The sequence below is a fragment of the Heterodontus francisci genome, chromosome 6 (assembly GCF_036365525.1).
Source record: "Heterodontus francisci isolate sHetFra1 chromosome 6, sHetFra1.hap1, whole genome shotgun sequence".
Taxonomy (NCBI): domain Eukaryota; kingdom Metazoa; phylum Chordata; class Chondrichthyes; order Heterodontiformes; family Heterodontidae; genus Heterodontus; species Heterodontus francisci.
The window spans coordinates 68,162,389-68,189,613 of record NC_090376.1 but is presented as its reverse complement, the minus strand read 5'-3'; the positions used below and the strand labels follow the sequence as shown (position 1 = coordinate 68,189,613).

The 27,225-nt window shown below is 45.5% G+C and overlaps 1 protein-coding gene across 4 annotated transcripts in view; it reads left to right on the top strand.

Annotated features, from left to right (window-relative positions):
- LOC137371365 (interleukin-18 receptor 1-like) overlaps window positions 1–27,225 on the top strand; it is a 74,606-nt gene that overhangs the window by 44,455 nt on the left and 2,926 nt on the right. For 2 of the 4 annotated variants that reach the window (XM_068033839.1, XM_068033840.1), the window contains exons 8-12: window positions 559–704; window positions 4,409–4,552; window positions 8,811–8,975; window positions 20,532–20,870; window positions 24,135–24,222. In XM_068033839.1, coding sequence (XP_067889940.1) covers window positions 559–704; window positions 4,409–4,552; window positions 8,811–8,975; window positions 20,532–20,870; window positions 24,135–24,184 — 844 coding nt within the window. In that variant the 3' untranslated portion in view covers window positions 24,185–24,222. The remainder of the gene's footprint in view (window positions 1–558; window positions 705–4,408; window positions 4,553–8,810; window positions 8,976–20,531; window positions 20,871–24,134; window positions 24,223–27,225) is intronic. The other 2 variants (XM_068033842.1, XM_068033841.1) reach the window with 2 other exon arrangements.

The window sequence follows — 27,225 nt, the reverse complement described above, 5'->3', positions numbered from 1 at the left end:
GAAATGGTTCCAACAAAAGTCACAAATGACATTCTCTGTGATTGTGACTGTGACCATGGTGCACTTTTTCCCCTTGTCCTCCTTGACCTATCTGGAATCTTTGAGATGGTTAATCACCCAAGCTTCCTGCAAAGCCTCTCCTCCATTGTCCAGCTCAGTGGAATTACACTGTCTTGGTTGTGATCTTTCCTATTCGATCATAGCCAGAGCATCTTAACCAATGTCTTCTCTTTCCACTCTGATATGGTCACTTCTGGAATTCCCCAAAGAACCAGCTTTGGACCCTTCTTTTTCCTGCTCTATATGCTACCCCTTAGAGACTTCACCAACTTTAGTTACCCCTACGAATCTCTCCTTTTTAGGCTTGGCTTTTTTTTTTCTTAATGCCTTTGTGAATCATCCTTGGATGTTTACTGATGTTAAAGGTGTTAAATAAAAACAAATTATTGATTTAATTTTTATATCATTCTTATGGCTGTACAAAGGGATGAACATCAAAGCAATTTATAGATTTTATTGGTACTATTTTGTCAAAGTAAAATTCATTGTACATTTCAGAGAGGTAACTAAAAACAACAGAACATATGTTATTCGTCCACTGGTACTTACTCAAATTAAAGAAGAGTATCTGAATCAATTCTTCAACTGTGTTTTACAAACTTCAGAAGGGAAGACATTTGGATACATCATTCTCCAAGAGAAAGGTACTGTCATATACTTTTAGTTCTCTCCTAACATGAGCAGGAAGTGGGTGGGAAGTGGCTGGCAGCCTTTGGAAAATTGGGTGGCCTTGGTAGTTTGGCACTCCTGCGCCTCCTAGCCTGTCAAAGAATTAGATCCTACTCTACACAAACATCAGTAGTGCAGTCTCAATCAATGGGTACGAATCAGAAAGTTTTCCAACCCAATCTGGAATCAGATGGGCATGTCCTCTCTCCCCTGTTTGCTATATCGAATCTTTCACTGAGTCCATCAGGAAAATGGATCGTGTTCACAGGGATACGATGTTCAAAGCCTCTAGATAAAGGGGGAAACAACATACCCAACATCGCCCTCATCCTGATCGCCACCTTTGTCTGCGGCTGCATCAAGCGTTGCCTAGACCTCCAGTTTGCAAACATCAAGTGTCACTACATGCTAAGGTTCTATCTGTCCCCAGTGTTGTGAAGGATGGATCTGGTCACATTACCATGGAATGCACCATTCAGTTGGATTGTGCTGTGTCACCTGTCCTTTGTGGAAAAGTTGGTACAGAAAAACACCTTTGACCACAAGTCCATCAGGCAGTGGTCTGCACATAATGTCCTCGAGGCCCTGTGGGAAAGGAGATGGTGGATCCTGTCTGATGGTTCCCCGAGTAGACTGTCAAAGTCATTTGGCAGAATGCCTTATTGCCAGAACTTTCAAACAAGCACCAAGACGTAGCTTGGCTGGTGGTGAGAAGGGCCCTCCCCATCAGATCATTCCTGCATGCCCAGAGTCTGACCGCCTCCACGTGCTGCCCTTGGGCATTATGTTTGTTCAAAACTTACAATCAAGCATTTTTGCTTTGCTACATTTTAATCCACTTTATATTTTATATAAAATGTACATTTACATTGCAAACCATAAACTTTCTCTGGTGCATACAACCTGAGGTGTTTTAAATGGGTTCCAGCCCTTCGGTATACTATGGTGGGAGGACCTTACACAGTGGTCTTTCCCCATTGACCCTTTGTGGCAGCTACCACAAGCTTTAGTGTGTCCCTCAGCACATAGTCCTGGACCTTGGAATGTGCCACTCTGCAACACTCGGTCATGGACAACTCTTTGCACTGGAAGAGCAGCAAGTTTTGGGCAGACCAAAATGCATCTTTCACCGATAATCCTCCAGCAGCAGATGATGTTTAACTCGGTGTGCGTCCCTGGGAACAGCTCATAGAGCTCAAATTCCTGCATTATGGAGCTGCTCGGGATGAACCTTGACAAAAACCACTGCATCTCTTTCCAGACCTGCTTTGCAAAGGCACATTCCAGAAGGATGTGGACAACGATCTCTTCCCCACCACAGCCACCCCAATGGCAAGAGCAATGAGGCATCTCAAGTTCTGTATCAAAAGAAACTGATCTTTATTGCACTCCCTGAAATGTCCAATTTGAATTTGTTTTGTATTTTTTAAATACATTTTATGAATAAAGTACATTTTTGGAAAAAAGAAAGAACTTACTGGAGGACCATTTCAGCTCCTGATTCTCTTCACATTGGCCTTCGCTGGCTTTCTCACTCAGGCCAAAGTTAAAATTGCAGTCAGGACCCAATGGTGTCATCGGATCCTGATTAGCATATGTGAAATAGGACCCACCGATTTTGGCTGGGTGGCTTATAATTTTGGCTATTTATGGAAAGCAGATGGACCTGTAGATTCAAAAACTAAGCAACATTCCTAGAAACTCATCATTAAAAATGGTATTTAATCAATGTAAACTAGTGGTCCTAGCCACAACCTGTAACATGTTTGTTTAAACCTTACAATCAAGCATTTTTGCTTTGCTACATTTTAATCCACTTGTTAAATATTCACACCTTATTTTGCACATGTGGAACTGAATTTTACCGGGTCCCACGACGTCGGGGGTCGTGGCGGCGGGGCCTGGAAAATATCTCCAGGAGAGGCCAGCCATGGGCCTCGACGCCAGGAAGGCCCTGCGCCTTATTACTAGCAGCAGCGAGTAGTCGTGGTGGCGCCCCCGCCGCTCGGCAGCCACATCGCAATTTACATATGCTAATATATGATAAGTAATGAACGAATCACTTACCTGCTGCCGCTGATTATCTTCTTCTTCTTTGGCCTCCTTGTCGTGAGAGACAATGGGTAAGCGCCTGGAGGTGGTCAGTGGTTTGTGAAGCAGTGCCTGGAGTGGCTATAAAGGTCAATTCTAGAGGGACAGACTCTTCCACAGGTGCTGCAGATAAAATTGGTTGTCGGGGCTGTTACACAGTTGGCTCTCCCCTTGCGCTTCTGTCTTTTTTCCTGCCAAATGCTAAGTCTCTTCGACTCGCCACACTTTAGCCCCACCTTTATGGCTGTCCGCCAGCTCTGGCGATCACTGGCAACTGACTCCCACGACTTTTGATCAATGTCACAGGACTTCATGTCGCATTTGCAGATGTCTTTAAAGCGGAGACATGGACGGCCGGTGGGTCTGATACCAGTGATGAGCTCACTGTACAATGTGTCCTTGGGGATCCTGCCATTTTTCATGCGGCTCACATGGCCAAGCCATCTCAAACGCCGCTGGCTCAGTAGGGTGTATATGCTGGGGATGTTGGCCGCCTCGAGGACTTCTACGTTGGAGATACAGTCCTGGCACCTGATGCCAAGGATTCACCGGAGGCAGCGAAGATGGAATGAATTGAGACATCGCTCTTGGCTGACATACGTTGTCCAGGCCTCGCTCCCATAGAGCAAGTTACTGAGGACACAGGCTTGATACACTTGTGTTCTGTGTCAGTGCGCCATTTTTCCACACTCTCTTGGCCAGTCTGGACATAGCAGTGGCAGCCTTTCCCATGCGCTTGTTAATTTTTGCATCGAGAGACGGGTTACTGGTACGATATATACTGCTGCGATATTCCAGTTGGTTTCCGGAACTCCTGTGCCTTCGGATCTCCATTTGGAGATCCGAAGCGGAACACTGGTTGGGAGGGGGATCAGGTAAGTTTTCAGGGTAGGGTCGCTGCCTCCATTGCAATTGGTGGAGGGAATGGTGGGAAGGGGTTGAAGGTAAAAAGTTTGAAACTTTTATGGGGGTGGGGGGGGGAAGGTTGGGATTGCAAGGTTATTTTTCTTTGGGGGAAGAGGGCAATTAATAAATTGATTAGTCATTGGGGGGGGGGGGGTTGGGAGAGGGGATTGACACTTTTATTATATTTTTTATTTTCATTTAATGGGTCCTGTAACTTCAAAACTTTAAATTAAACTGAAGGGCTGAAAGCCCTTTAAAAATGGTGCCGGTGCCTGCTCAGTGGCGCCGGACACCATTGCTGGGTATGGAGTATCTGCCCCCTCCCACGTCATTGGGGGGTGGGGGGGGGGGGTGGTTTGCCCTGGGCATGTAAATGAGCCGCCCAGCTAAATATTACGGAGGCTCCATGGTGCTCAACTCGCACCGTTTCGAGCTGCAGAAATTCAGCCTGTGATATGGCTGTGAAGCAAAACAACATCTTAGAATACTCGGACACCTTTTTGAACTTAATAATCCTTTAAAATATAAGTGTAATGTGTCAGATTGGAAAAAAATGTTCTTAAAGGCAATCTTTAACTGAATTTGTTCGTGCCAGCTTTCTCAGGCACCACTAAGGATGTATTTGTAAAAAACAGCCACAGCAGAAAGGTTTATCACTTAAAAGTATTTTTGTCTCCCATAGGCAAGAGTAATGTTCATGGAGTTATTAAATTATTAATTTTCATTATTACTGTACTCGTCGTTGTGGCAATTGTATGTGTACATTTCAAGATACGAATTGTCCTTTGCTTCAGGGACGTCACTGGTAGAGATGAAACTCTTGAAGGTAAGAATGTGAAAAAGCTCTTCACTTTTACTTTAAAGTAGTAATTGTGCATGTCACAACAGTGATTACATTTTAAAAGTAATTCAAAGCCATTTTGGGAAGCCCTGAGGATAGGAAAGGTGCTAAATATGTGCAAGTATCACCTACAAGTTCGCCTACAAATCACACACGATCCTAATCTGGACATCCATCAATATCATGTCAAAATCCTGAAATACCTAATCTAACCACCACTGTGGGAGCACCTCAGAAACTATGAAATAAAAACAAGAAATGCTGGAAATACTCAGCAGGTCTGGCAGCATCTGTGGAGAGAGAAGCAGAGTTAATGTTTCAGGTCGGTGACCCTTCTTCAGAACTAGCAGATATCAGAAATGTGAAAGGTTTTAAGCAAGTAAAGTGGGGTTGGGACAAGAGAAAACAAAGGAGGTATAGATAGGACAAGGTCACAGAGAATAACTGACCAGAAGGTAATGGAGCAAAGGCAAACAATATTTTAATGGTGTGTTGAAAGACAAAACAATAGTACAGATAGGGTGTTAATGGACTGAAAACTGAACAGCCACATGCACAAACATGAAAAAAAAAACAGTGGGTAGGCAAGCTGAACAAACTAAAATGAAATAAAATAAAATAAACACAAAAAATAGAAACAAAAGAAAAAAAATAACAAGAAATAAAAGTAAAAAGGGGGGTCCGTCATTCTCTGAAATTATTGAACTCATTGTTCAGTCTGGCAGGCTGTAGTGTGCCTAATTGGTAAATGAGATGCTGTTCCTTGAGCTTGCGTTGATGTTCGCTGGAACACTGCAGTAATCCCAGGATAGAGATGTGAGCATGAGAGCAGGGGAGAGTGATGAAATGGCAAGCAACCGGAAGCTTGGGTTATGCTTTCGGATTGAGCGGAGGTGTTCCGCAAAGCGATCACCCAGTCTGCGTTTGGTCTCCCCAATGTAGAGGAGACCACACTGTGAGCAGCGAATACAGTATACGACATTGAAAGAAGTACAAGTAAATTGCTGCTTCACCTGAAAGGAGTGTTTGGGGCCTGGGATAGTGAGGAGAGAGCAGGTAAGTGGGCAGGTATTACACCTTCTGCGATTGCAGGGGAAGGTGCCATGGGAAGGTCCTGAGGTGGTGGGGGTAATGGAGGAGTGGACCAGGGTGTCGCGGAGGGAATGATCCCTTCGGAATGCTTACAGGGTAAGGGAGGAGAAGATGCGTTTGGTAGTGGCATCACACTGGAGGTGACAGAAATGGCGGAGGATGATCCTTTGGATATGGAGGCTGAAGGGGTGGAAATTGAGGACAAGGGGAACACTGTTGTAGTTCTGGGAGGGAGGGGCAGGGGTTAGGGTAAAGGTGTGGACAATGGGCCGGACACGGTTGAGGGCCCTGACAACCACAGTGGGGGGAATCCTTGGTTCAGGAAAAAGAAAGACATATCAGAAGCGCTGTCATGGAAGGTAGCATCATCAGAGCAGATGCATCGGAGAATGGAATGGAGTCTTACAGGAGGCAGGGTGTGAAGAAGTGTAGTGAAGGTAGCTGTGGGAGTCAGTGGTCTTATGATGGATATTAGTAGACAACCTATCCCCAGAGATCGAGACAGAGAAGTCGAGGAAGGGAAAGGAAGTGTCGGAGATGGACCATGTAAAGGTGAGGGAAGGGTGGAAATTAGAAGCAAAGTTGATAAAAGTTTTCCAGTTCGGGGCGGGAGCAGGAAACGGCACCGATACAGTCATCAATGTACCAGAAAAAGAGTTGGGGGAGGGGACCTGAGTAGGACTGGAACAACGAATGCTCGACATATAGGGCGGCACAGTGGCGGAGTGGTTAGCACTGCAGCCTCACAGCTCCAGTGACCCGGGTTCAATTCTGGGTACTGCCTGTGTGGAGTTTGCAAGTTCTCCCTGTGACTGTGTGGGTTTTCGCCAGGTGCTCCGGTTTCTTCCCACAACCAAAGACTTGCAGGTTGATAGGTAAATTGACCATTGTAAATTGCCCCTAGTATAGGTAGGTGGTAGGGAATTGAGGAAAGGTGGGGATGGGGTAGGAATATGGGATTAATGTAGGATTAGTATAAATGGGTGGTTGATGGTCGGCACAGACTCAGTGGGCCGAAGGGCCTGTTTCAGTGCTGTATGTCTAAATAAGTAATAATAATATCTCAGAAAAAGACAGGCATAACTAGGACCCATGTGGGTACCCATAGCAACACCTTTTACTTGAAGGAAATGAGTGGAGTTGAAGGAGAAGTTGTTCAATGTGAAAACAAGTTCAGCCAGGCGGAGGAGGGTGGCGGTGGATGGGGACTGGTTGGACCTCTGTTCAACGAAGAAGCGGAGAGCCCTCAAACCATCCTGGTGGGGGATGGAGGTGTAGAGAGATTGGACGTCCATAGTGAAGAGGAGGCGGTTGGGGCCAGGAAACCGGAAATTGTCAAAATGACGTGGGGCATCAGAAGAGTCACGGATGTAGGTGAGAAGAGACTGGACCAGCGGAGAAAAGATAGACTCAGTCCGAAAGCATGACCCCAAGCTTCCGGTTGCTTGACATTTCAGCACTGCCCCCCTGCTCACATCTCTGTCCTGGGATTACTGCAGTTTTCCAGTGAATATCAACGCAAGCTCGAGGAACAGCATCTCATTTATCGATTAGGCACACTACAGCCTGCCGGACTGAACATTGAGTTCAATAATTTCAGAGCATGACGGGCCCCTCATTTTACTTTAATTTTAGTTATTTTTTCTTTTTTCTTTTGTTTTTCTTTGTGTTTATTTTAGTTTGTTCAGTTTGTTTCTACTGTGCCTACCCACTGTTTCTTTTCATGTTTGTGCTTGTGCCTGTTCAGTTTTCAGTCCGTTAACACCCTATCTGTACTAGTGCTTTGTCTTTCAACACACCATTAACATATTGTTTGCCTTAGCTCCATGACCTTCTGGTCGGTTATTCTCTGTGACCTTCTCCTTTGTTATCTCTTGCCCCAACCCCGCTTTACTTGCTTAAAACCTTTCACATTTCTAATATCTGTTAGTTCTGAAGAAGGGTCACTGACCTAAACGTTAACTCTGCTTCTCTCTCCACAGATGCTGCCGGACCTGCTGAGTATTTCCAGCATTTCTTGTTTTTATTTCAGATTTCCAGCATCCACAGTATTTTGCTTTTACCTCAGGAACTATAGTGGTTCAAGAAAAAAGACCACCAGCACATTCTGAGGACAAAAGGGGATGGCCAATAAATGCAGCCTTGCTTGCATTTCCTATGTCCTGATAACAGGAAAGAAAAAGCTTTAATGTTTTAGTTGTCATTGTATCTGTAAATTCTGCCCTAGGGTAGATCGAAACACAACACTCACACATTAAATTTTATGGGCCATTTGTCAGAGACCAATAGCTGAAATGGTTTATCATTGTCTTCCTCACAGTTTTAAATCTTTGAACTACATTTTCCTAGGTGGAATACAACCAAGTTTAAAGAGACCCACCAATGCTTTACAAAGTACTTTCGCTGTACATCAATTCTGTTTACAGAACCGATGCTCCAGTCTCTCCTTGGAGTTGAGCACCAAACCCAACCTTTCTGACTGAGCGAGGGGCCACCCTGTCCATTGTATGTCAACCGGTATTTGGAGACCGTAGTCTAGCTTCCTCTGGAATAGGGCTCAAACTGTCACCTTCTGACTCAGAGGTGGAAATGCTCCCACTGAGCCAAAGGCTCATTCCCTGTAAATAAGTAACAACCCTGATAGAAGCCCTGAATAATCTGAGAGACCATGTGTGTATGTCACTGCTCGATCATGTTCATTTTAAAAGTCTTGCTGATCTAACAAAGTTTACACTGAGGCATGAGCAGTGCAGATGGAAAAAATGGTCACTAATATTTTTGGGGGAGTATGTCATGGGATGTTTCCCTTGAGTTTAGCTTTATTTAAAACATCATAACAAATAGTACTACTCAGCGGTTGGACTTTTTTTTATTTTTCCAAAACTACATGAGATTTCAAAAGACGCATTGGGCTTCCCAAGACATACTAAAACTGGAACTTCCAGTCCAGTGCTGCGTGCCTACGCATAAAGGTGAAACTTTTTTTTAGATTTGTTCTTGGGATGTGAGCATCGCTCACAAGGTCAGCCTTTATTGCTCATTCTTAATGCCCTTGAGAAGGTTGGCTTGTATTAAGCAAAAAGCTTTAAACAAAAATCAAAATGTGCTTAGCTATTCTGATTGCTGTTGGTGCCTTGGATTTAATTTTCAGACGATAAGGAATATGACGCATATGTGTTGCTTCTTAAGAGTGATGAGACTCTCCTCAGTGCTAAGGAAGAACAACAATTTGCTTTGGAACTGTTACCTGCAATTCTAGAAGAGCAATTTGGTTACCGACTGTGTATATTTGAACGTGATGTTCCTCCAGGAGGAGGTAAGATCAACTCAATCTTCATTTAAATATATCTTTATTCCACTAAAATTAGAATGGAAAAGTGGAGTTTGCTCTATTTTAAGTCTTGTGTGTTCAGTGTATCTGGAGACAAAAGAAATACTTGGAGAATAAAAAAGCACAGACCTTTTATTTTTTTATTTTTATTTAGAGATACAGCACTGAAACAGGCCCTTCGGCCCACCGAGTCTGTGTCGACCATCAACTACCCATTTATACTAATACTACATTAATCCCATATTCCTATCACATCCCCACCTGTCCCTATATTTCCCTACCACCTACCTATACTAGGGGCAATTTATAATGGCCAATTTACCTATCAACCTTTTACTTATGGTTAATGGCATTAACATTAAAGTTACTGACATACAAAATGGATTTCAGTTCACATCCTGGGTGACATTTTGAGCTGAATTTTATGAGCCCTCGGGGGTCATGCTGGTGGTGGGGAGGGGCGGAAAATTCCTCCGGGAGATAGCCGCCATGACCTCCGACCACCGCATTTTACTGGCAGCGGCGAGGCCTCGGTGTGGACCCCCCCCCACTCCCCCCCCTGCCGATTTGTGGCGGGCCTTCCTTTTAATATTAATATTAAGTTTAAAAATTGCAAATTAATTTATCTTGCCCTGGCGGCAATCCCACACTGATACTCCAGCCACCGGCCGTAACTCTCTTACCTACGGAACTCCAGCATTTATTTAAATTTTTATGAACAATGCACCACAATATAACTTTAAAAATTAAAATTTCTTCTAAGGGCTTGAAGCCTTTTAAAAATAGCGCTGGTGCCTGCACAGTGGTACTGGACGCCGCTGCCAGGGACGGAGCAGCCGCCTCCTCTATGTCATCAGGGGCAGCCGCTCTGCCCCCTCCATTTAAATGAGCCTCCACACAAAATATCGCGGGGGCTCAGCGACTGCGCATCCATGCCTGTGGACCGCCGGGATCGGAGCGCATCGCCATGATTTGCGTGACACTCATATATTTCAGCTCTTTGAGTCAGTATTACAGTAACTTGCACACTGGCTACTAAACTGTTGCTGTTGTGCAGTAGGCGCAACCTACTGGGTAGGCGGTGGCGTAGTGGTATTATCACTGGACTAGTAACCCAGAGACCCAGGGTATTTCTCTGGGGACGTGGGTTCGAATCCCACCACAGCAGAAGGTGGAATTTGAATTTAATTAATAAATCTGGAATTAAAAACTAGTCTAATGATGGCCATGAAACCATTATCGATTGTTGTAAAAACCCATCCGGTTCACTAATGTCCTTTAGGGAAGGAAATCTGCTGTCCTTACCTGGTCTGGCCTACATGTGACTCCAGACACACAGCAATGTGGTTAACTCTTACATGCCCTCTGAAATGGCCTAGCAAGCCACTCAGTTGTACCTAACCGCTACGAAGCCAATAAAAAGGAATGAAACCGGACGGACCACCCGGCATCGACCTAGGCACCGGAAACGACAACGGCAAACCCAGCCCTGTTGACCCTGCAAAGTCCTCCTTACTAACATCTGGGGGCTTGTGACAAAGTTGAGAGAGCTGTCCCACAGACGAGTCAAGCAACAGCCTGACATAGTCATACTCATGGAATCATACCTTAAAGACAATGTCCCAGACACTGCAATCACCATCCCTGGGTATGTCCTGTCCCACCGGCAGGACAGACCCACCAGAGGTGGCGGGATAGTGGTATACAGTAGGGAGGGAGTTGCCCTGGGAGTCGTCAACATCGACTCTGGATCCCATGAAGTCTCATGGCATCAGGTCAAACATGGACAAGGTAACCTCCTACTGATTACCACCTGTGATACCTGTGATTACCACCTGTGATATACATAAATGATTTGGAGGAAAGTATAGGTGGTCTGATTAGCAAGTTTGCAGACGACACTAAGATTGGTGGAGTAGCAGATAGTGAAGGGGACTGTCAGAGAATACAGCAGAATATAGATAGATTGGAGAGTTGGGCAGAGAAATGGCAGATGGAGTTCAATCAGGGCAAATGCGAGGTGATGCATTTTGGAAGATCCAATTCAAGAGTGAACTATGTAGTAAATGAAGTAAATGGAAAAGTCCTGGGGAAAATTGATGTACAGAGAGATTTGGGTGTTCAGGTCCATTGTTCCCTGAAGGTGGCAACGCAGGTCAATAGAGTGGTCAAGAAGGCATACGGCATGCTTTCCTTGATCGGATGGGGTATTGAGTACAAGAGTTGGCAGGTCATGTTACAGTTGTATAGGACTTTGGTTCGGCCACATTTGGAATACTGCGTGCAGTTCTGGTCGCCACATTACCAAAAGGATGTGGATGCTTTGGAGAGGGTGCAGAGGAGGTTCACCAGGATGTTGCCTGGTATGGAGGGCGCTAGCTATGAAGAGAGGTTGAGTAGATTAGGATTATTTTCATTAGAAAGACAGAGGTTGAGGGGGGACCTGATTGAGTTGTACAAAATCATGAGAGGAATAGACAGGTTGGATAGCAAGAAGCTTTTTCCCAGAGTGGGGGATTCAATTACAAGGGGACACGAGTTCAAAGTGAAAGGGGAAAAAGTTTAGAGGGGATATGCGTGGAAAGTTCTTTACGCAGAGGGTGGTGGGTGCCTGGAACGCGTTGCCAGCGGAGGTGGTTGACGCGGGCACGATAGCATCTTTTAAGATGTATCTAGACAGATACATGAATGGGCAGGAAGCAAAGAGATACAGACCCTTAGAAAATAGGCGACAGGTTTAGATAGAGGATCTGGATCGGCGTCAGCTTGGAGGGCCGAAGGGCCTGTTCCTGTGCTGTAATTTTCTTTGTTCTTTGTTCTACCACCCTCCCTCAGCTGATGACTCATTACTCCTCCATGTTGAACACCACTTGGAGGAAGCACTGAGGGTGGCAAGGGCACAAAATGTACTCTGGGTGGGGGACTTCAATGGCCATCACCAAGAGTGGCTCGGTAGCACCACTACTGACCGAGCTGGCCGAGTACTAAAGGACATAGCTGCTAGACTGGGTCTGCAGCTGGTAGTGGGGGAACCAACACGAGGGAAAAACATACTTGACCTCGTCCTCACCAATCTGCCTGCCGCAGATGCTTCTGTCCATGACTGTATTGGTAGTAGTGACCACCGCACAGTCCTTGTGGAGACGAAGTCCCACCTTCACATTGAGGATACCGTCCATCGTGTTGTGTGGCACTATCACCGTGCTAAATGGGATAGATTTCGAACAGATCTAGCAATGCAAAACTGGGCATCCATGAGGCGCTGTGGCAGCAGCAGAATTGTACTCAACCACAATCTGTAACCTCATGGCCCGGCATGCCCCCCACTCTACCATTACCATCAAGCCAGGAGCCAGGTTCAATGAAGAGTGCAGGAGGGCATGCCAGGAGCAGCACCAGGCATACCTCAAAATAAGGTGTCAACCTGGTGAAGCTACAACCCAGGACTATCTGCGTGCCAAACTGCGTAAGCTGCATGCCATAGACAGAGCTAACCGATCCCACAGCCAACTGATCAGATCTAAGCTCTGCAGTCCTGCCACATCCAACCATGAATGGTGGTGGACAATTAAGCAACTAACTGGAGGAGGTGGCCCCACAAATATCCCCATCCTCAATGATGGGGGAGCCCAGCACATCAGTGCGAAAGATAAGGCTGAACCATTTGCAACAATCTCAGCCAGAAGTGCCGAGTTGATGATCCATCTTGGCCTCCTCCTGAAGTCCCCAGCATCACAGATGCCAGACTTCAGCCAATTCAATTCACTTCACGTGATATCAAGAAACGACTGAAGGCACTGGATACTGCAAAAGCTATGGGCCCTGACAATATTCCAGCAATAGTACTGAAGACCTGTGTCCAGAAGTTGCCGCGCCCCTAGCCATGCTGTTCCAGTACAGCTACAACACTGGCATCTACCCTGCAATGTGGAAAATTGCCCAGGTATGTCCTGTACACAAAAAGCAGGACAAGTCCAACCCAGCCAATTACCGCCCCATCAGCCTACTCTCAATCATCAGTAAAGTGATGGAAGGTGTCATCAACAGTGCCATCAAGCGGCACTTGCTTAGCAATAACCTGCTCAGTGACGCTCACTTTGGGTTCCGCCAGGGCCACTCAGCTCCTGACCTCATTACAGCCTTGGTTCAAACATGGACAAAAGAGCTGAACTCAAGAGGTGAGGTGAGAGTGACTGCCCTAGCAAAACTGAGGTCAATGGGAATCAGGGGGAAAATTCTCCGCTGGCTGGAGTCATACCTAGCGCAAAGGAAGATGGTTGTGGTTGTTGGAGGTCAATCATCTGAGCTCCAGAACATCACTGCAGGAGTTCCTCAGGGTAGTGTCCTCGGCACAACCATCTTCAGCTGCTTCATCAATGACCTTCCTTCAATCATAAGGTCAGAAGTGGGGATGTTCTCTGATGATTGCACAATGTTCAGCACCATTCGTGACTCCTCAGATACTGAAGCAGTCCGTGCAGAAATGCAGCAAGACCTGGACAATATTCAGGCTTGGGCCGACAAGTGGCAAGTAACATTCGCGCCACACAAATGCCAGGCAATGACCATCTCCAACAAGAGAGAATCTAACCATCTCCCCTTTACATTCAACGGCATTGCCATCGCTGAATCCCCCACTATCAACATCCTAGGGGCTACCATTGACCAGAAACTGAACTGGAGTAGCCAAATAAATACCATGGCTACAAGAACAGGTCAGAGGCTAGGAATCCTGAGGCGAGTAACTCACCTCCTGACTCCCCAAAGCCTGTCCACCATCTACAAGGCACAAGTCAGGAGTGTGATGGAATACTCTCCATTTGCCTGAATGGGTGCAGCTCCAACAACACTCAAGAAGCTCGATACCATCCAGGACAAAGCAGCCCGTTTAATTGGCACCCCATTGACAAACATTCACTCCTTCCACCACCAACGCACAGTGGCAGCAGCGTGTACCATCTACAAGGTGCACTGCAGCAATGCACCAAGGCTCCTTAGACAGCATCTTCCAAACCCCTGACCTCTACCAACTGGAAGGACAAGGGCAGCAAATACACGGGAACACCATCACCTGCAAGTTCCCCTGCAAGTCACACACCATCCTGACTTGGAACTATATCGCCGTTCCTTCACTGTCGCTGGGTCAAAATCCTGGAACTCCCTTCCTATCAGCACTGTGGGTATACTTACCCCAAATGGACTGCAGCAGTTCAAGAAGGCAGCTCACCACCACCTTCTCAAGGGCAATTAGGGATGGGCAATAAATGCTGGCCTGGCCAGTGATGCCCACATCCCATGAATGAATTAAAAAAAAATCACCAGCACTGAATGGAGCAAGCAATGAAAAGTATACCTGTCACAGTTCAAAGCATGGAAGATGCCATCAGCAGTTAAGAAAAAGTAATGTCCTCTTTTTTTCTTTCTCCTGAAATATATTTTAGAAGAGGAATCAATAATGTTCGGTAAAATTGCAGATTATAATCCAAAATCTATGGCTGATTAATATGAATATTGACATTGATTATAGTTATTCAAATATAGTTAGGATTCATGAGATGAAGGACTACCCATGGGCATTAACATGAGACATCACCAGGTGATATATTGTCCTCTATCTTCTACTAATTTTAAATCAGAACTAAACGGTGAAATGTTTTCACATCACACAAATATTTTTTGTTAAAACATAGAGAAATTGCATAAAGTAAAATAAACTGTTGCAAATACTATTCAGCATTACACTCAGACCCTGAAATAGTCCAGAAATACAGGGAAAAAGTGGATTCATCATAAAATTCAAATTCTACACAATCCCAAATACAGTGGGCTGAAATTTATACTTCCTCCGCCAGCCTATGCGGGCTGCACCTCGCGGAGCTGCCATGATATTAAGGGCGGCAGCTCATTGAAATAGCCAGGGCAGACTGCCCACCCCGGTGGAGGGCGCGGGTGGCAATGGCGTTAGCTGCCTTTGCGCAGGCGGTGATGTCATTTTTAAAGGGCTTCGAGCCCTGTTGTTAAATTTAAATATTTAAAGAATTGATTTTTAAAAATTAAATAAATTGATCCTGCCCCTCTCCCACCCTTCAATAACCATACAATTAATTACTTGTCCTCTCCCCCCCAGAACACTTACCTTGTCCTGTTGACCTTCCCCCCCACCCCCACCAAAAGTGCACAAACTTTACAATCTAACCCTTCCCACTATCCCCTGCACCAATGATATTAGTTTGACCTCGCTCCCCGCCCTCCAGCACTGAGAAACTTACCTACTACCCCCTCCCCACCACTGTTCTGCCTCGGTTCCCCGGACGGGGATCCAAAGGCGCGGGAGTGCTGGCAACCGGCACGAATATTGCACCAGGACTGACAGCGGGAGCATGAGGGTAATTAATTTGTTTATTTGAATTTGTTCAAATATTTAAATGGGGCTCCTGTCGCCAAGCGGAGGGGTGGCTGCCACAAGCAATTTCGAGTTGGTTCTTCCCGGCATCGAGGTCCATGGCAGGCCTCTCCCGGAGGCATTTTCTGCCACCCCACCCCCCCGCTTCAGACCGTGCCCCCCTCCCCACCCCGCCAGGACCCCTGACATCCAGGGGTCTGTAACATTCAGCACAGTGATTTAACATTAGTTTCACTCTTTGATCCCATCATACACTGGAGATTAGTTAATCTGTGGCAATTTTAGCCTGGGTGCTTAAAGTGCCACCTAGTGGTTAACCGTGGTAATGGTCTTAGGCAATTTACATTCAACCTGGCAAAGTGAGGTTGGAAGTAAGATTAATTATTTCAATCAGTTATTTTCACTATTTAACCTCCAACTGGAAGCTGGGATATTTGCTGGAGTTATAACAAGTTTTTTTTAATAAACCACTATGGTCTTCACCTGAACCAGAGGGGTACCAATATCCTGGGGGGGAGGTTTGCTAGTGCTCTTCGGGGGGGTTTAAACTAATTCAGCAGGGGAATGGGAACCTAAATTGTAGTGCCAGTGTACAGGATGTTGAGAGTAGTGAGGTCAGGGATATGGTTACAAGGACGCAAGAGGGCACTGGCAAGCAAGAACCTGGTTTAAAGTGTGTCTATTTCAACGCCAGGAGCATCCGGAATAAGGTGGGTGAGCTTGCAGCATGGGTTGGTACCTGGGATCTCGATGTAGTGGCCATTTCGGAGACATGGGTAGAGCAGGGGCAGGAATGGATGTTGCAGATTCCGGGATTTAGATGTTTCAGTAAGAACAGAGAAGATGGTAAAAGAGGGGGGGGTGTGGCATTGTTAATCAAGGAGAGTATTACAGCGACAGAAAGGACGTTTGAGGACTCGTCTACTGAAGTAGTATGGGCTGAGGTTAGAAACAGGAGAGGTGAGGTTACCCTGTTGGGAGTCTTTTATAGACCTCCGAATAGTTCCAGAGATGTAGAAGAAAGGATAGCGAAGATGATTCTCAACAGGGGTGAGCGTAACAGGGTAGTTGTTATGGGGACTTTAACTTTCCAAATATCGACTGGAAATACTATAGTTCGAGTACTTTAGATGGGTCAGTTTTTGTCCAGTGTGTGCAGGAGGGTTTTCTGACACAGTATGTAGACAGGCCAACCAGGGGCGATGCCACATTGGATTTGGTACTGGGAAATGAACCCGGCCAGGTGTTAGATTTAGATGTAGGTGAGCACTTTGGTGATAGTGATCACAATTCGGTTAGGTTTACCTTAGCGATGGGCAGGGACAGGTATATACTGCAGGGCAAGAATTATAACTGGGGGAAAGGAAATTATGATGCGATTAGGCAAGATTTAGGATGCGTAGGATGGGGAAGGAAACTGCAGGGGATGGGAACAATCGAAATGTGGAGCTTATTCAAGGAGCAGCTACTGCGTGTCCTTGATAAGTATGTACCTGTGAGGCAGGAAGGAAGTTGTCATGCGAGGGAGCCGTGGTTTACTAAAGAAGTTGAAGCGCTTATCAAGAGGAAGAAGAAGGCTTATGTTAGGATGAGACGTGAAGGCTCAGTTAGGGCGCTTGAGAGCTACAAGCTAGCCAGGAAGGATCTAAAGGGAGAGCTAAGAAGAGCAAGGAGAGGACAGGGAAAACCCTAAGGCTTTCTATAGGTATATCAGGAATAAAAGAATGACTAGAGTTAGATTAGGGCCAATCAAGGATAGTAGTGGGAAGTTGTGTGTGGAATCAGAGGAGATAGGGGAAGTGTTAAATGAATATTTTGCGTCAGTATTTACAGTAGAGAAAGAAAATGTTGTTGAGAATACTGAGATTCAGGCTACGAGGCTAGATGGGATTGAGGTTCACAAGGAGGAGGTGTTAGCAATTTTGGAAAGTGTGAAAATAGATAAGTCCCCTGGGCCAGATGGGATTTATCCTAGGATTCTCTGGGAAGCTAGGGAGGAGATTGCAGAGCCTTTGTCCTTGATCTTTATGTCGTCATTGTCGACAGGAATAGTGCCGGAAGACTGGAGGATTGCAAATGTTGTCCCCTTGTTCAAGAAGGGGAGTAGAGACAGCCCTGGTAATTATAGACCTGTGAGCCTTACTTCGGTTGTGGGTAAAATGTTGGAAAAGGTTATAAGAGACAGGATTTATAATCATCTTGAAAAGAATAAGTTCATTAGCGATAGTCAGCACGGTTTTGTGAAGGGTAGGTCGTGCCTCACAAACCTTATTGAGTTTTTCGAGAAGGTGACCAAACAGGTGGATGAGGGTAAAGCAGTGGATGTGGTGTATATGGATTTCAGTAAGGCGTTTGATAAGGTTCCCCACGGTAGGCTATTGCAGAAAATACGGAAGTATGGGGTTGAAGGCAATTTAGAGCTTTGGATCAGAAATTGGCTAGCTGAAAGAAGACAGAGGGTGGTGGTTGATGGCAAATGTTCATCCTGGAGTTTAGTTACTAGTGGTGTACCGCAAGGATCTGTTTTGGGGCCACTGCTGTTTGTCATTTTTATAAATGACCTGGAAGAGGGTGTAGAAGGGTGGGTTAGTAAATTTGCAGATGACACTAAGGTCGGTGGAGCCGTGGATAGTGCCGAAGGATGTTGTAGGGTACAGAGAGACATAGATAGGCTGCAGAGCTGGGCTGAGAGATGGCAAATGGAGTTTAATGCGGAAAAGTGTGAGGTGATTCACTTTGGAAGGAGTAACAGGAATGCAGAGTACTGGGCTAATGGGAAGATTCTTGGTAGTGTAGATGAACAGAGAGATCTTGGTGTCCAGGTGCATAAATCCCTGAAGGTTGCTAACCAGGTTAATAGGGCTGTTAAGAAGGCATATGGTGTGTTAGCTTTTATTAGTAGGGGGGTCGAGTTTCGGAGCCACGAGGTCATGCTGCAGCTGTACAAAACTCTGGTGAGACCGCACCTGGAGTATTGCGTGCAGTTCTGGTCACCGCATTATAGGAAGGATGTGGAAGCTATGGAAAGGGTGCAGAGGAGATTTACTAGGATGTTGCCTGGTATGGAGGGAAGGTCTTACGAGGAAAGGCTGAGGGACTTGAGGTTGTTTTCGTTGGAGAGAAGGAGGAGGAGAGGTGACTTAATAGAGACATATAAGATAATCAGAGGGTTAGATAGGGTGGATAGTGAGCGTCTTTTTCCTCGGATGATGATGGCAAACACGAGGGGACATAGCTTCAAGTTGAGGGGTGATAGATATAGGACAGATGTGAGAGGTAGTTTCTTTACTCAGAGAGTAGTAAGGGCGTGGAACGCACTGCCTGCAGCAGTAGTAGATTCGCCAACTTTAAGGGCATTTAAGTGGACATTGGATAGACACATGGATGAAAATGGAATAGTGTAGGTCAGATGGTTTCACAGGTCGGCGCAACATCGAGGGCCGAAGGGCCTGTACTGCGCTGTAATGTTCTAATTCTAATTCTAATTCACTATGGCTTTTGAAACTGTCTTATTTATTATATTGTATTTCTGAATACCCATTGTCTCCCGAGACAAGGAGGCCAAAGAAGAAGAATTTCTGAATAGTATACTACTTAAATTTTGTGAAGCAACATTTTGAATTGTACCAAAGAATTATGTTGATAGCCTTTTAAAAATGAGAGGTTCTGTTTTTGGACCTCCCACATCGATAATGTACAGTGAGGTTACACTTTCTTTCATTCCACCTAAAGCTGTTTATAGGTGCATTTTTTTAAAATAAAAATGGGGCACCAACATTCACTAATCATACTCTGGAATCTCAGATAACTGCCCCTTAGCTTAATAGTTAACAGAACTATTTGGATTTCTTTCTGAAGTTAGCATTCTTTAAATTCTCCTGCAAAACTGGTCTCAAAATCTCCATGCCTGTGATCACCATCATGACATGTGATACAGCATTTGTCATAAGTCTAAGCGGTGCAGAGCAACTTAAAATAAACTCTTTTCCCTGGTTTTAAAAAATCCCTTTCATCCATGTTACATCTAACCTAACATGCTCAGTCATCCTTGTGTCAAAAGACCAGTTTACAAGTAAATTCCAGTGTCACACATCCCTGAAAACATCAGAATCTTTAATAAATTAGGCCCAGAATTTGCGATGATAATGGCGGTGAAACTATCAGCATTTGCCATCATTACTCCACTGAAACTGACATCAACATCTGGAGTGTGCATATGTGCAGAATGAAGTGGAAATCCATAAGTTGGTGTCAGTGATTCCCTGCCTCTCCAGAGGGTGTGCTGTTGAGGCACCCCCCCCCCCCCACCCCCCACAACCACCCCGCCCCCCCCAGCCACCACACCCTCCTACCCCGCCGACAGCAAACAATGGAAATCGAAGTTTTGCCAGTTCTGATGAAAAGTCACTGACCTGAAACGTTAACTTTGCTTCTCGCTCCACAGATGCTGCCAGATCTGCTGAGTATTTTCCAGCACTTTTTGTTTCTATTTCAGATTTCCAGCATCTGCAGTATTTTGCTTTTAATTGCTTTTAACTTACTGTGTGTGGCCATAAAGCCATTTTGGGAAGAATTAACCATGTGAAAGGTGCCAGATAAATGCAACATAATTCTTCTTTCTTTCTTATGGACACCCCATCACCTATAAATTCCCATCCAGGTTCAAACCATCCTAATTTGGATACATATCTCTGTTCCTTCATCAAGTCAAAATCATGTAATCCCCAATCTAACACCATTACAGGAGCATTACAGCATTTCAAGCAGAAAGCCCACCAGCACATTCTCAGGGAAAAGAAATATTTCAATGTGATTGCCTGCTTACCTGCTTTCTGACATCACTGCTGCTGCACACAGTGCTAGATTTAAAGTGCCATCAGGAAAGGGGAGAACCACACAACAGAGATTGCTAGATTGTTGTGGGCTGCTCTCTTCGAGGTCAAAGACGCATGCCCTTGCTTCACCAGTGACTGCAAAATCCAGAGCATTGTGTTTACATTTGATTTACTGCTTGACGTTCTAGGAAAACTGTTTGTGCAGAGTATCTCATAACCTGTAGGTTGAGATTTATTTGTAGAATATTCAAGACTTTTCCCCTGTGGTATTTTAAATAAATCAATACTTCATTTGTTTTACAGGTTCTGCAGATAATATACTCTTTTACATTAACAAATGCCGAAGATTGATTATAATACTCAGTAAAGAATATGTGGATGATGAGTACAGCTCTACATATGAACTTATGACTGGGCTGCATCAAGTATTGGTTGAAAGAAAAATAAAACCAATACTTATTGAATTTAAGCCTATAAGCAACACTAAGTCATTGCCAGAGTCACTTCAACTTGTTCGGAGATCAAAAAGAACTGTGAAATGGAAAGGAAGTAAATCTGTCTTCAAACATTCATATTTCTGGAAGAAGGTGCGATATTTGATGCCAGCAAAAGGTGGTCAACCAGAAAAACATTCACAACATGGTATGATTTTGAAAAACAAAGTATGACTCAAGCATGTAATTACAGACTTGTCTTTATTTTCTGACCATTGATTCAAACTGTGCTTGTGTCTCCAGCAACTTGTGTTACCGTGGAATTTAGAGTAATTCCACTGTAAAAGAAGGACCACAAAAGCAGCTGTTTGTGCATTTATTTAAGTAATTATATTCATCCACTTTTTGCATGTTTGGCAGGGAACTAATAAAGGTTTGGCAATGTTTTGTGGAAGCATGTTTGAAGAATTGATATCTGCAAGAAATGTAGTATGGTTCTGGTGTAGCTACTCGTCAGTTAAATAGCAGTTATTCAGTGTGACAGATCCCATGGTATTGTAACTGTATATAGGTAGATAGAGATAGAAATTGCAATATGTACAAATATAAATTTATACATCATGCTTAATATCAATATAAAAGTTATGGTTTCCCAAAGGTGTCTTGCGGTTTTGACTTTGATAGAGTATTAGGGGTATTAGGGGTAACTTGCCTAATGCCACTTCAAAGCAGTGCTACACAGACTACATAGATTCCCCAGGGGCAGACAGCACTGCTGGCTGCTACCTACATGGCCCGTGGCATTCACCATTGATATCATTGAATTGGTGCTCTGCAGACAAATTTTCCCCCATAATGTGCTACTTCAGCCATGTAGACCTTGTCCAGATGTTTTAAACTGCACATGTCTGTGAACCTTTCACTTTGGAAATGAGACTGACAAAGGAAACATTAATCTTTTAACATGGAGGCAATTCAAAGGCTAATGGGTCATTTTAACCTATGCCCTGAGAGAGATAAAGAGAGTGAGAATGAGAGAGAGAGAGAGAGAGAGAGAGAGAGCAAAGTATATTTTTGTTACTCAGTTGAGTGTCAGACACACATAGAAATATATCACCATGTTTAAAAGTCTCCAAATCAAGATATTGAGAAATCCACATCCCTGACTCCTACACAAAATGTTTTCTTCCTTCATCCCATTTAAACATTGCCAAAATCTAAAGCCCAGGTTGGCAGAACCAAGGCTTAGAGACTCTAAGGGCTGAATTTTAACAGCCCCTCGGCGCCATGGGTTGCGGCGTAGGGACTGGGAAAATGCGGCGAGGAGCGGCCCGCGACGTCATGAAGGCCCACCGCATATTACCGGCGGCAGCGGGACCTCGGTGCAGCCCCCCACCCGCCGCACGGCGGCAGCACCACAATTAGCATATGGTAAACAGTACTTACCATTGCTGATTATGCAGCCCGCCGCCCCTCCATTGACACTTCGGATTTTCCGCTGAATGGGTGGCCGTCACGTGCCATCCTGTTCACGATTTGAAAAGCCGGCGGGTCCTCAGAGGCAGAAGTTATCCAGGGGTCTCACTCTGCATTACGGAAGGGAGGAGGGAGGGGGGATATTCAGGGGTCTAACTCTGCATTCTGGAAGGGAGGAGGGAGGGGGGATATTCAGGGGTCTAACTCTGCATTCTGGAAGGGAGGAGGGAGAGGGGATATTCAGGGGTCTCACTCTGCATTACGGAAGGGAGGAGGGAGGGGGGATATTCAGGGGTCTAACTCTGCATTCTGGAAGGGAGGAGGGAGGGGGGATATTCAGGAGTCTAACTCTGCATTCTGGAAGGGAGGAGGGAGGGGGGATATTCAGGGGTCTAACTCTGCATTCTGGAAGGGAGGAGGGAGAGGGGATATTCAGGGGTCTAACTCTGCATTCTGGAAGGGAGGAGGGAGGGGGGATATTCAGGGGTCTCACTCTGCATTACGGAAGGGAGGAGGGAGGGGGGATATTCAGGGGTCTAACTCTGCATTCTGGAAGGGAGGAGGGAGGGGGGATATTCAGGGGTCTAACTCTGCATTCTGGAAGGGAGGAGGGAGAGGGGATATTCAGGGGTCTAACTCTGCATTCTGGAAGGGAGGAGGGAGAGGGGATACACAGGGGTCTAACTCTGCATTCTAAAAGGGAGGAGGGAGGGGAGATATTCAGGGGTCTAACTCTGCATTCTTAAAAGGAAGAGGGGCTGGGATTACTGGAGGGAAAGCTGTGCTGGCATGAAGGGAAGTATCGTGTACCATCCCTCCGTTAACAGTGTACACTCTGTGTTTGTGAGGGGGGTGTGGGGAGGGTGCCAGAAAGGGCAGGAGCATTAAGGTTTTATGAATGGTGGGGACAATCGATTCAGCTGGTAGGATCTTGATGTGATCATGCTGTGCCAGTCTGAGTGTTGGCCAAGATGGGCAATGCCATGGCACGCCACATAGTTGATCCAGGAAAGCAGCTGATGTACCCGTCAACACCAATCCATGCCCTGTTAGGAACCTTTGAATGCATGCAGGGCTCATCCTACATTGTGTGATCCTCTGCACGTGAGGATCCGTATGCACCAGAGGCAATATCAACAGGCAGATGCGATCCTTGTAGAGGCCCCCGGTCGTGAGCAGCAGCCCCCAAGGGGAGCCCGCCATTACCGTTGCCGTGCATCTACAGGACCCACATGACATGCCATCGAATGTCAGAGCACCAGTGTCAGAGGAGATATAGAGAGGGTAGTGGCATGTCTCTGTGCCCTGCTCAAGAATGACCTGCAGCCCATGGGCTCGGGTGGACATCCCATGCCTTTGTTCCTCATAGTGGCAGCGGTTCTCAAGCCTGATGCGAATGAAGTGTGTCAGCATGTAGTGCCAATGTCACATCCCTTGACACTATTGGCCCTTCAGGAGTGCCAACGTATGCAATAACAACATTGCCATGCCACCATTACTCATGAGCGTCTCCACAGAATCAGTGACATGGACATTGGCTCAGTCAGCTGCTGCCTCTAATAGTTTACACAGGGATGCTGCAGATGTGGACTGGTGCACAGGTGATGTGTGGCTTGCAGAGCTCATGTCGGTTCCTATGGTGCAGTGAGCCTTTGTCTGAGAAGCCATTTCTGTACATCCCTAGCTCACTGCTAGCCCTGCATACAGAGCCTTTGTGCCATCTATCCTCCCATGCATCTTTCATGTTGTAGGACCTCAGTGTCCTCATAGTCCAAGAAGGAATCCTGTTGACGTCGCTCCTCATCATGCCAGGCCCGGCCCCTATTGGGTGCATATTTATACAGAGCAGCAAAGAAAGAAGCTGGCCTTTTCGGCCTGTAGTACAGGGCATTGCCCTATCCATACAGGCATTGGAGGCGCACTTTCAGTATGCTGATTTCCTGCTCAACGGTGGCTCATGTTACTCAGTGGCTGACGTTGTATCTCTCCTCTGCAGCAATGGTGGAGTCTCTCACTGGTGTCGGGAACCATGTCTGCAAAGGATAGCCCTTATCTCCAAGAAGCCACTCCTCCATCTGAGCCAGGTCAGTGAACAGCGGTGGCAGCCGGGACTGGTGCAAGACCCAAGTGTCATGGCAGCTGCCTGAGAAGCGGTAACACATTCACTGCCAGCATCTCTGGTGTTCACATACCAGCTTCACCTAGATTGAGAGGGCTCCTTTAATGGTGACATCTGCAGGCGGTAGCCTGGCAGTAGGCCTGGGGAATGAGGTGGATCAAATGTCAGTAGGGGAACATTTAGGGGATACTGATCATAATATCATCCGGTTTTAGTTTGGCTATGGAAAAAGACAAAGAGTAATCCAGAGGGAGGGCCAACTTCAATGGGGTGAGAACAGATCTGGCTGAGGTAAATTGGAATCAAAGATTGGCAGGCAAAACTGTAATGAAACAATGGGCTGCCTTTCAAGAGGAGATAGTTCAGGTACAATCAAGATACATTCCCATGAAGGAAAAAGGTAGGGCAAACAAATGCAGAGCTCCCTGGATGACAAAAGAGATAGAGAGTAAGATGAAGTTGATAAGTCGACCGAATGAGATGCATCCAATGCTACTGAGGGAAGTAAGGGTGGAACTTGCAAAGGCACTAGCCATAATCTTTCAATCCTCCTTAGATACAAGGGTGGTGCCAGAGGACTAGAAAATCTGAAATGTTACACCCTTGTTCAAAAAAGGCTGTAAGGATAAACCCAGCAACTACAGGCCAGTCAGTTTAACCTCGGTGTTGAAAAAACTTTCAGAAACGATTATTCGGGACAAAAGTAGCAGTCACCTGGACAAATGTCGATTAAATAATGGAAAGCCAGCATGGATTTGTTAAGGGCAAATTGTGCTAACTAACTTTCTTGAGTTTTTCTGATGAGGTAACAGAGAGAATTAATAAGGATAAGGTGGTTGATGTGGTGTACATGTTGTCATGCAGGCCCCCACCTGGCAAGAATGAGGCTTGGACATTAAATTTAAAATTGTTGCTGGGAAGAAAAGAGGGCCTCGCACAAGGAATTGCTAGGCCCCTCACCGGAAAGACATTTTTTGCATACTAGCAGGCAGTGTTGGAACAAAGGAACCAGTCCCTGCTCCACCAATACACAGAAGACGTGATTAGACCAGTTTAGTCACATGACTAACTGGCTGTTGCAGGAATTTGAACTTGCCACAGAGTTTTAAAACTCAGAAAGCTGTTTGCTCCTGGACTGAAAAGACCTCTCTTCTGTCTGCTCTCATCTCATTCTCACCAGCTTCGGAACCCTGAGAGAGAAAAGTCTCCTACCGTGAAAAAGGTTTAAGAAGAATACTGGGCCCCAACGAAAAGCAAGACTACCTGCAATCAAGGAATCTACAGCGAGCTTGAAGCACAGTAAAAAAAAAGCCTCTTCAGAGATTGCCTTAAACCTCTCCACTATTTTTCTTCTGCACTTTTCTGTCTCTATTTGCATGTGCATATCGCGTATGCATGCTAGCATGAGGCATGGCATGTATGCGTAGGTGTTAACCGAATTAGAGTTTAAATTTTAATAAATTTCACTTTTCTTCTTCAAACCTTAGGCCTGTTTGTGCTCATTTCTTTGCCTTATAATTGGAAAGTGGTGAACAAGGATTCACCGAGGGGGAGCTCAAAACACAATATGTTTAAAAATTAAAACCCTGTTACAATAAGACCAGGTGAAGGCTAAGAAAGACCTCTAGACACCTTTCTCATCTGGTTGCAACAGAAATATGGGTGCTAGCATCTGGAATTTTACCCACAGACTAATGAGAGAAATTAGAAGTGGGAAGCAAATTGTTCCCAATCAAAAAAGAGCAAGATTAATACAGGTTTTCTTATAGTTGTGTGTGATTGAATACTAACATGTCTGCAATTGAAGCCAGTAGCTCTCCAAGTCAGAGTGAAGTAACTTGGGATAAGTTAAAAGCACTGTCTATGGAGGAGTTGAGAAAAATGGCTGAGCAGTGTGGGATCACTGCACGTGGCAAGGCTAGGAAGTCTGAACACCTAAGGCTAGTGGCCCACCATTTTTCCTTTGAATCTGAAGAAGCAGAAACAGGGTTAGAAGCAGATTCTGACAGGGTAGTGTTAGCAAAGATGCAATTGGAGCAGAGAAAATTTGAATTTGATAAAAGAGGGAGGGAGAGAGAGCCTTGCAAAAGGAACATGAAGAAAATGAAAGGCAGGAGAGGGAGAGAGAGAAAGACAGGCGAAGGAATGAGAAAGAGAGAAGAGAGAGAGAAAGAATATTCCAGAAAGAATGCGAAGAAAGAGAGTTGAGGTGGCTTGAGTTAACTAGGGAGTGACAGAGTAACCCAGTGAAAGCATGGCAAATATGGAGGAGCATAATTCAGGGCTGGGTACAAGATTGCTAAAACTTGCTCCATTAATTCCAATTTTAATGAGGAAGATGCGGAAGAATTTTTTGTGTCTTTTGAGAGACTGGCAAGACAGCTAAAATGTCAAGCTGAGACCTGGTCTCTTTTAAAGGCCTGCTCGGGTCTGCAAATGAGACCCGACCCGAGCCCGACTGAACCCATCCGACCCCGACCCCGAGCCCGACCCGACCCGAGCCCGACTGAACCCATCCGACCCCGACCCCGACCCCGAGTCGACCCGAGCCCGACTGAACCCCATTCGAGGAGAGGCAACATAAAATAAAGGGTACAATTCTAAAGAGGGTGCAGGAGCAGAAAGACCGAGAGGTATATGCGCACAAATCTTTGAAAGTGGCAGGACCGGTTGAGAAAGTGGTTAGTAAAGCGGATGTGTTCCTGGGCATTATAAATAGGGCATAGAGTACAAAATCAAGGAAGTTATAGTGAACCTTTATAAAACACTGGTTCAGGCTCAAATAGTGTATTGTGTCCAGTTCTGGGCACCACATTTTAGGAAGGATGTGAAGGCATTGGAGAGGGTGCAGAAAAGATTCACGAGAATGGTTCCAGGCAGGGATAGGCACCAAAATGTTGCACCATTGACATTTGACAAAATTATTGACTCAGCCATGGACATGGGAGCAATTAATCTGTATATAAAG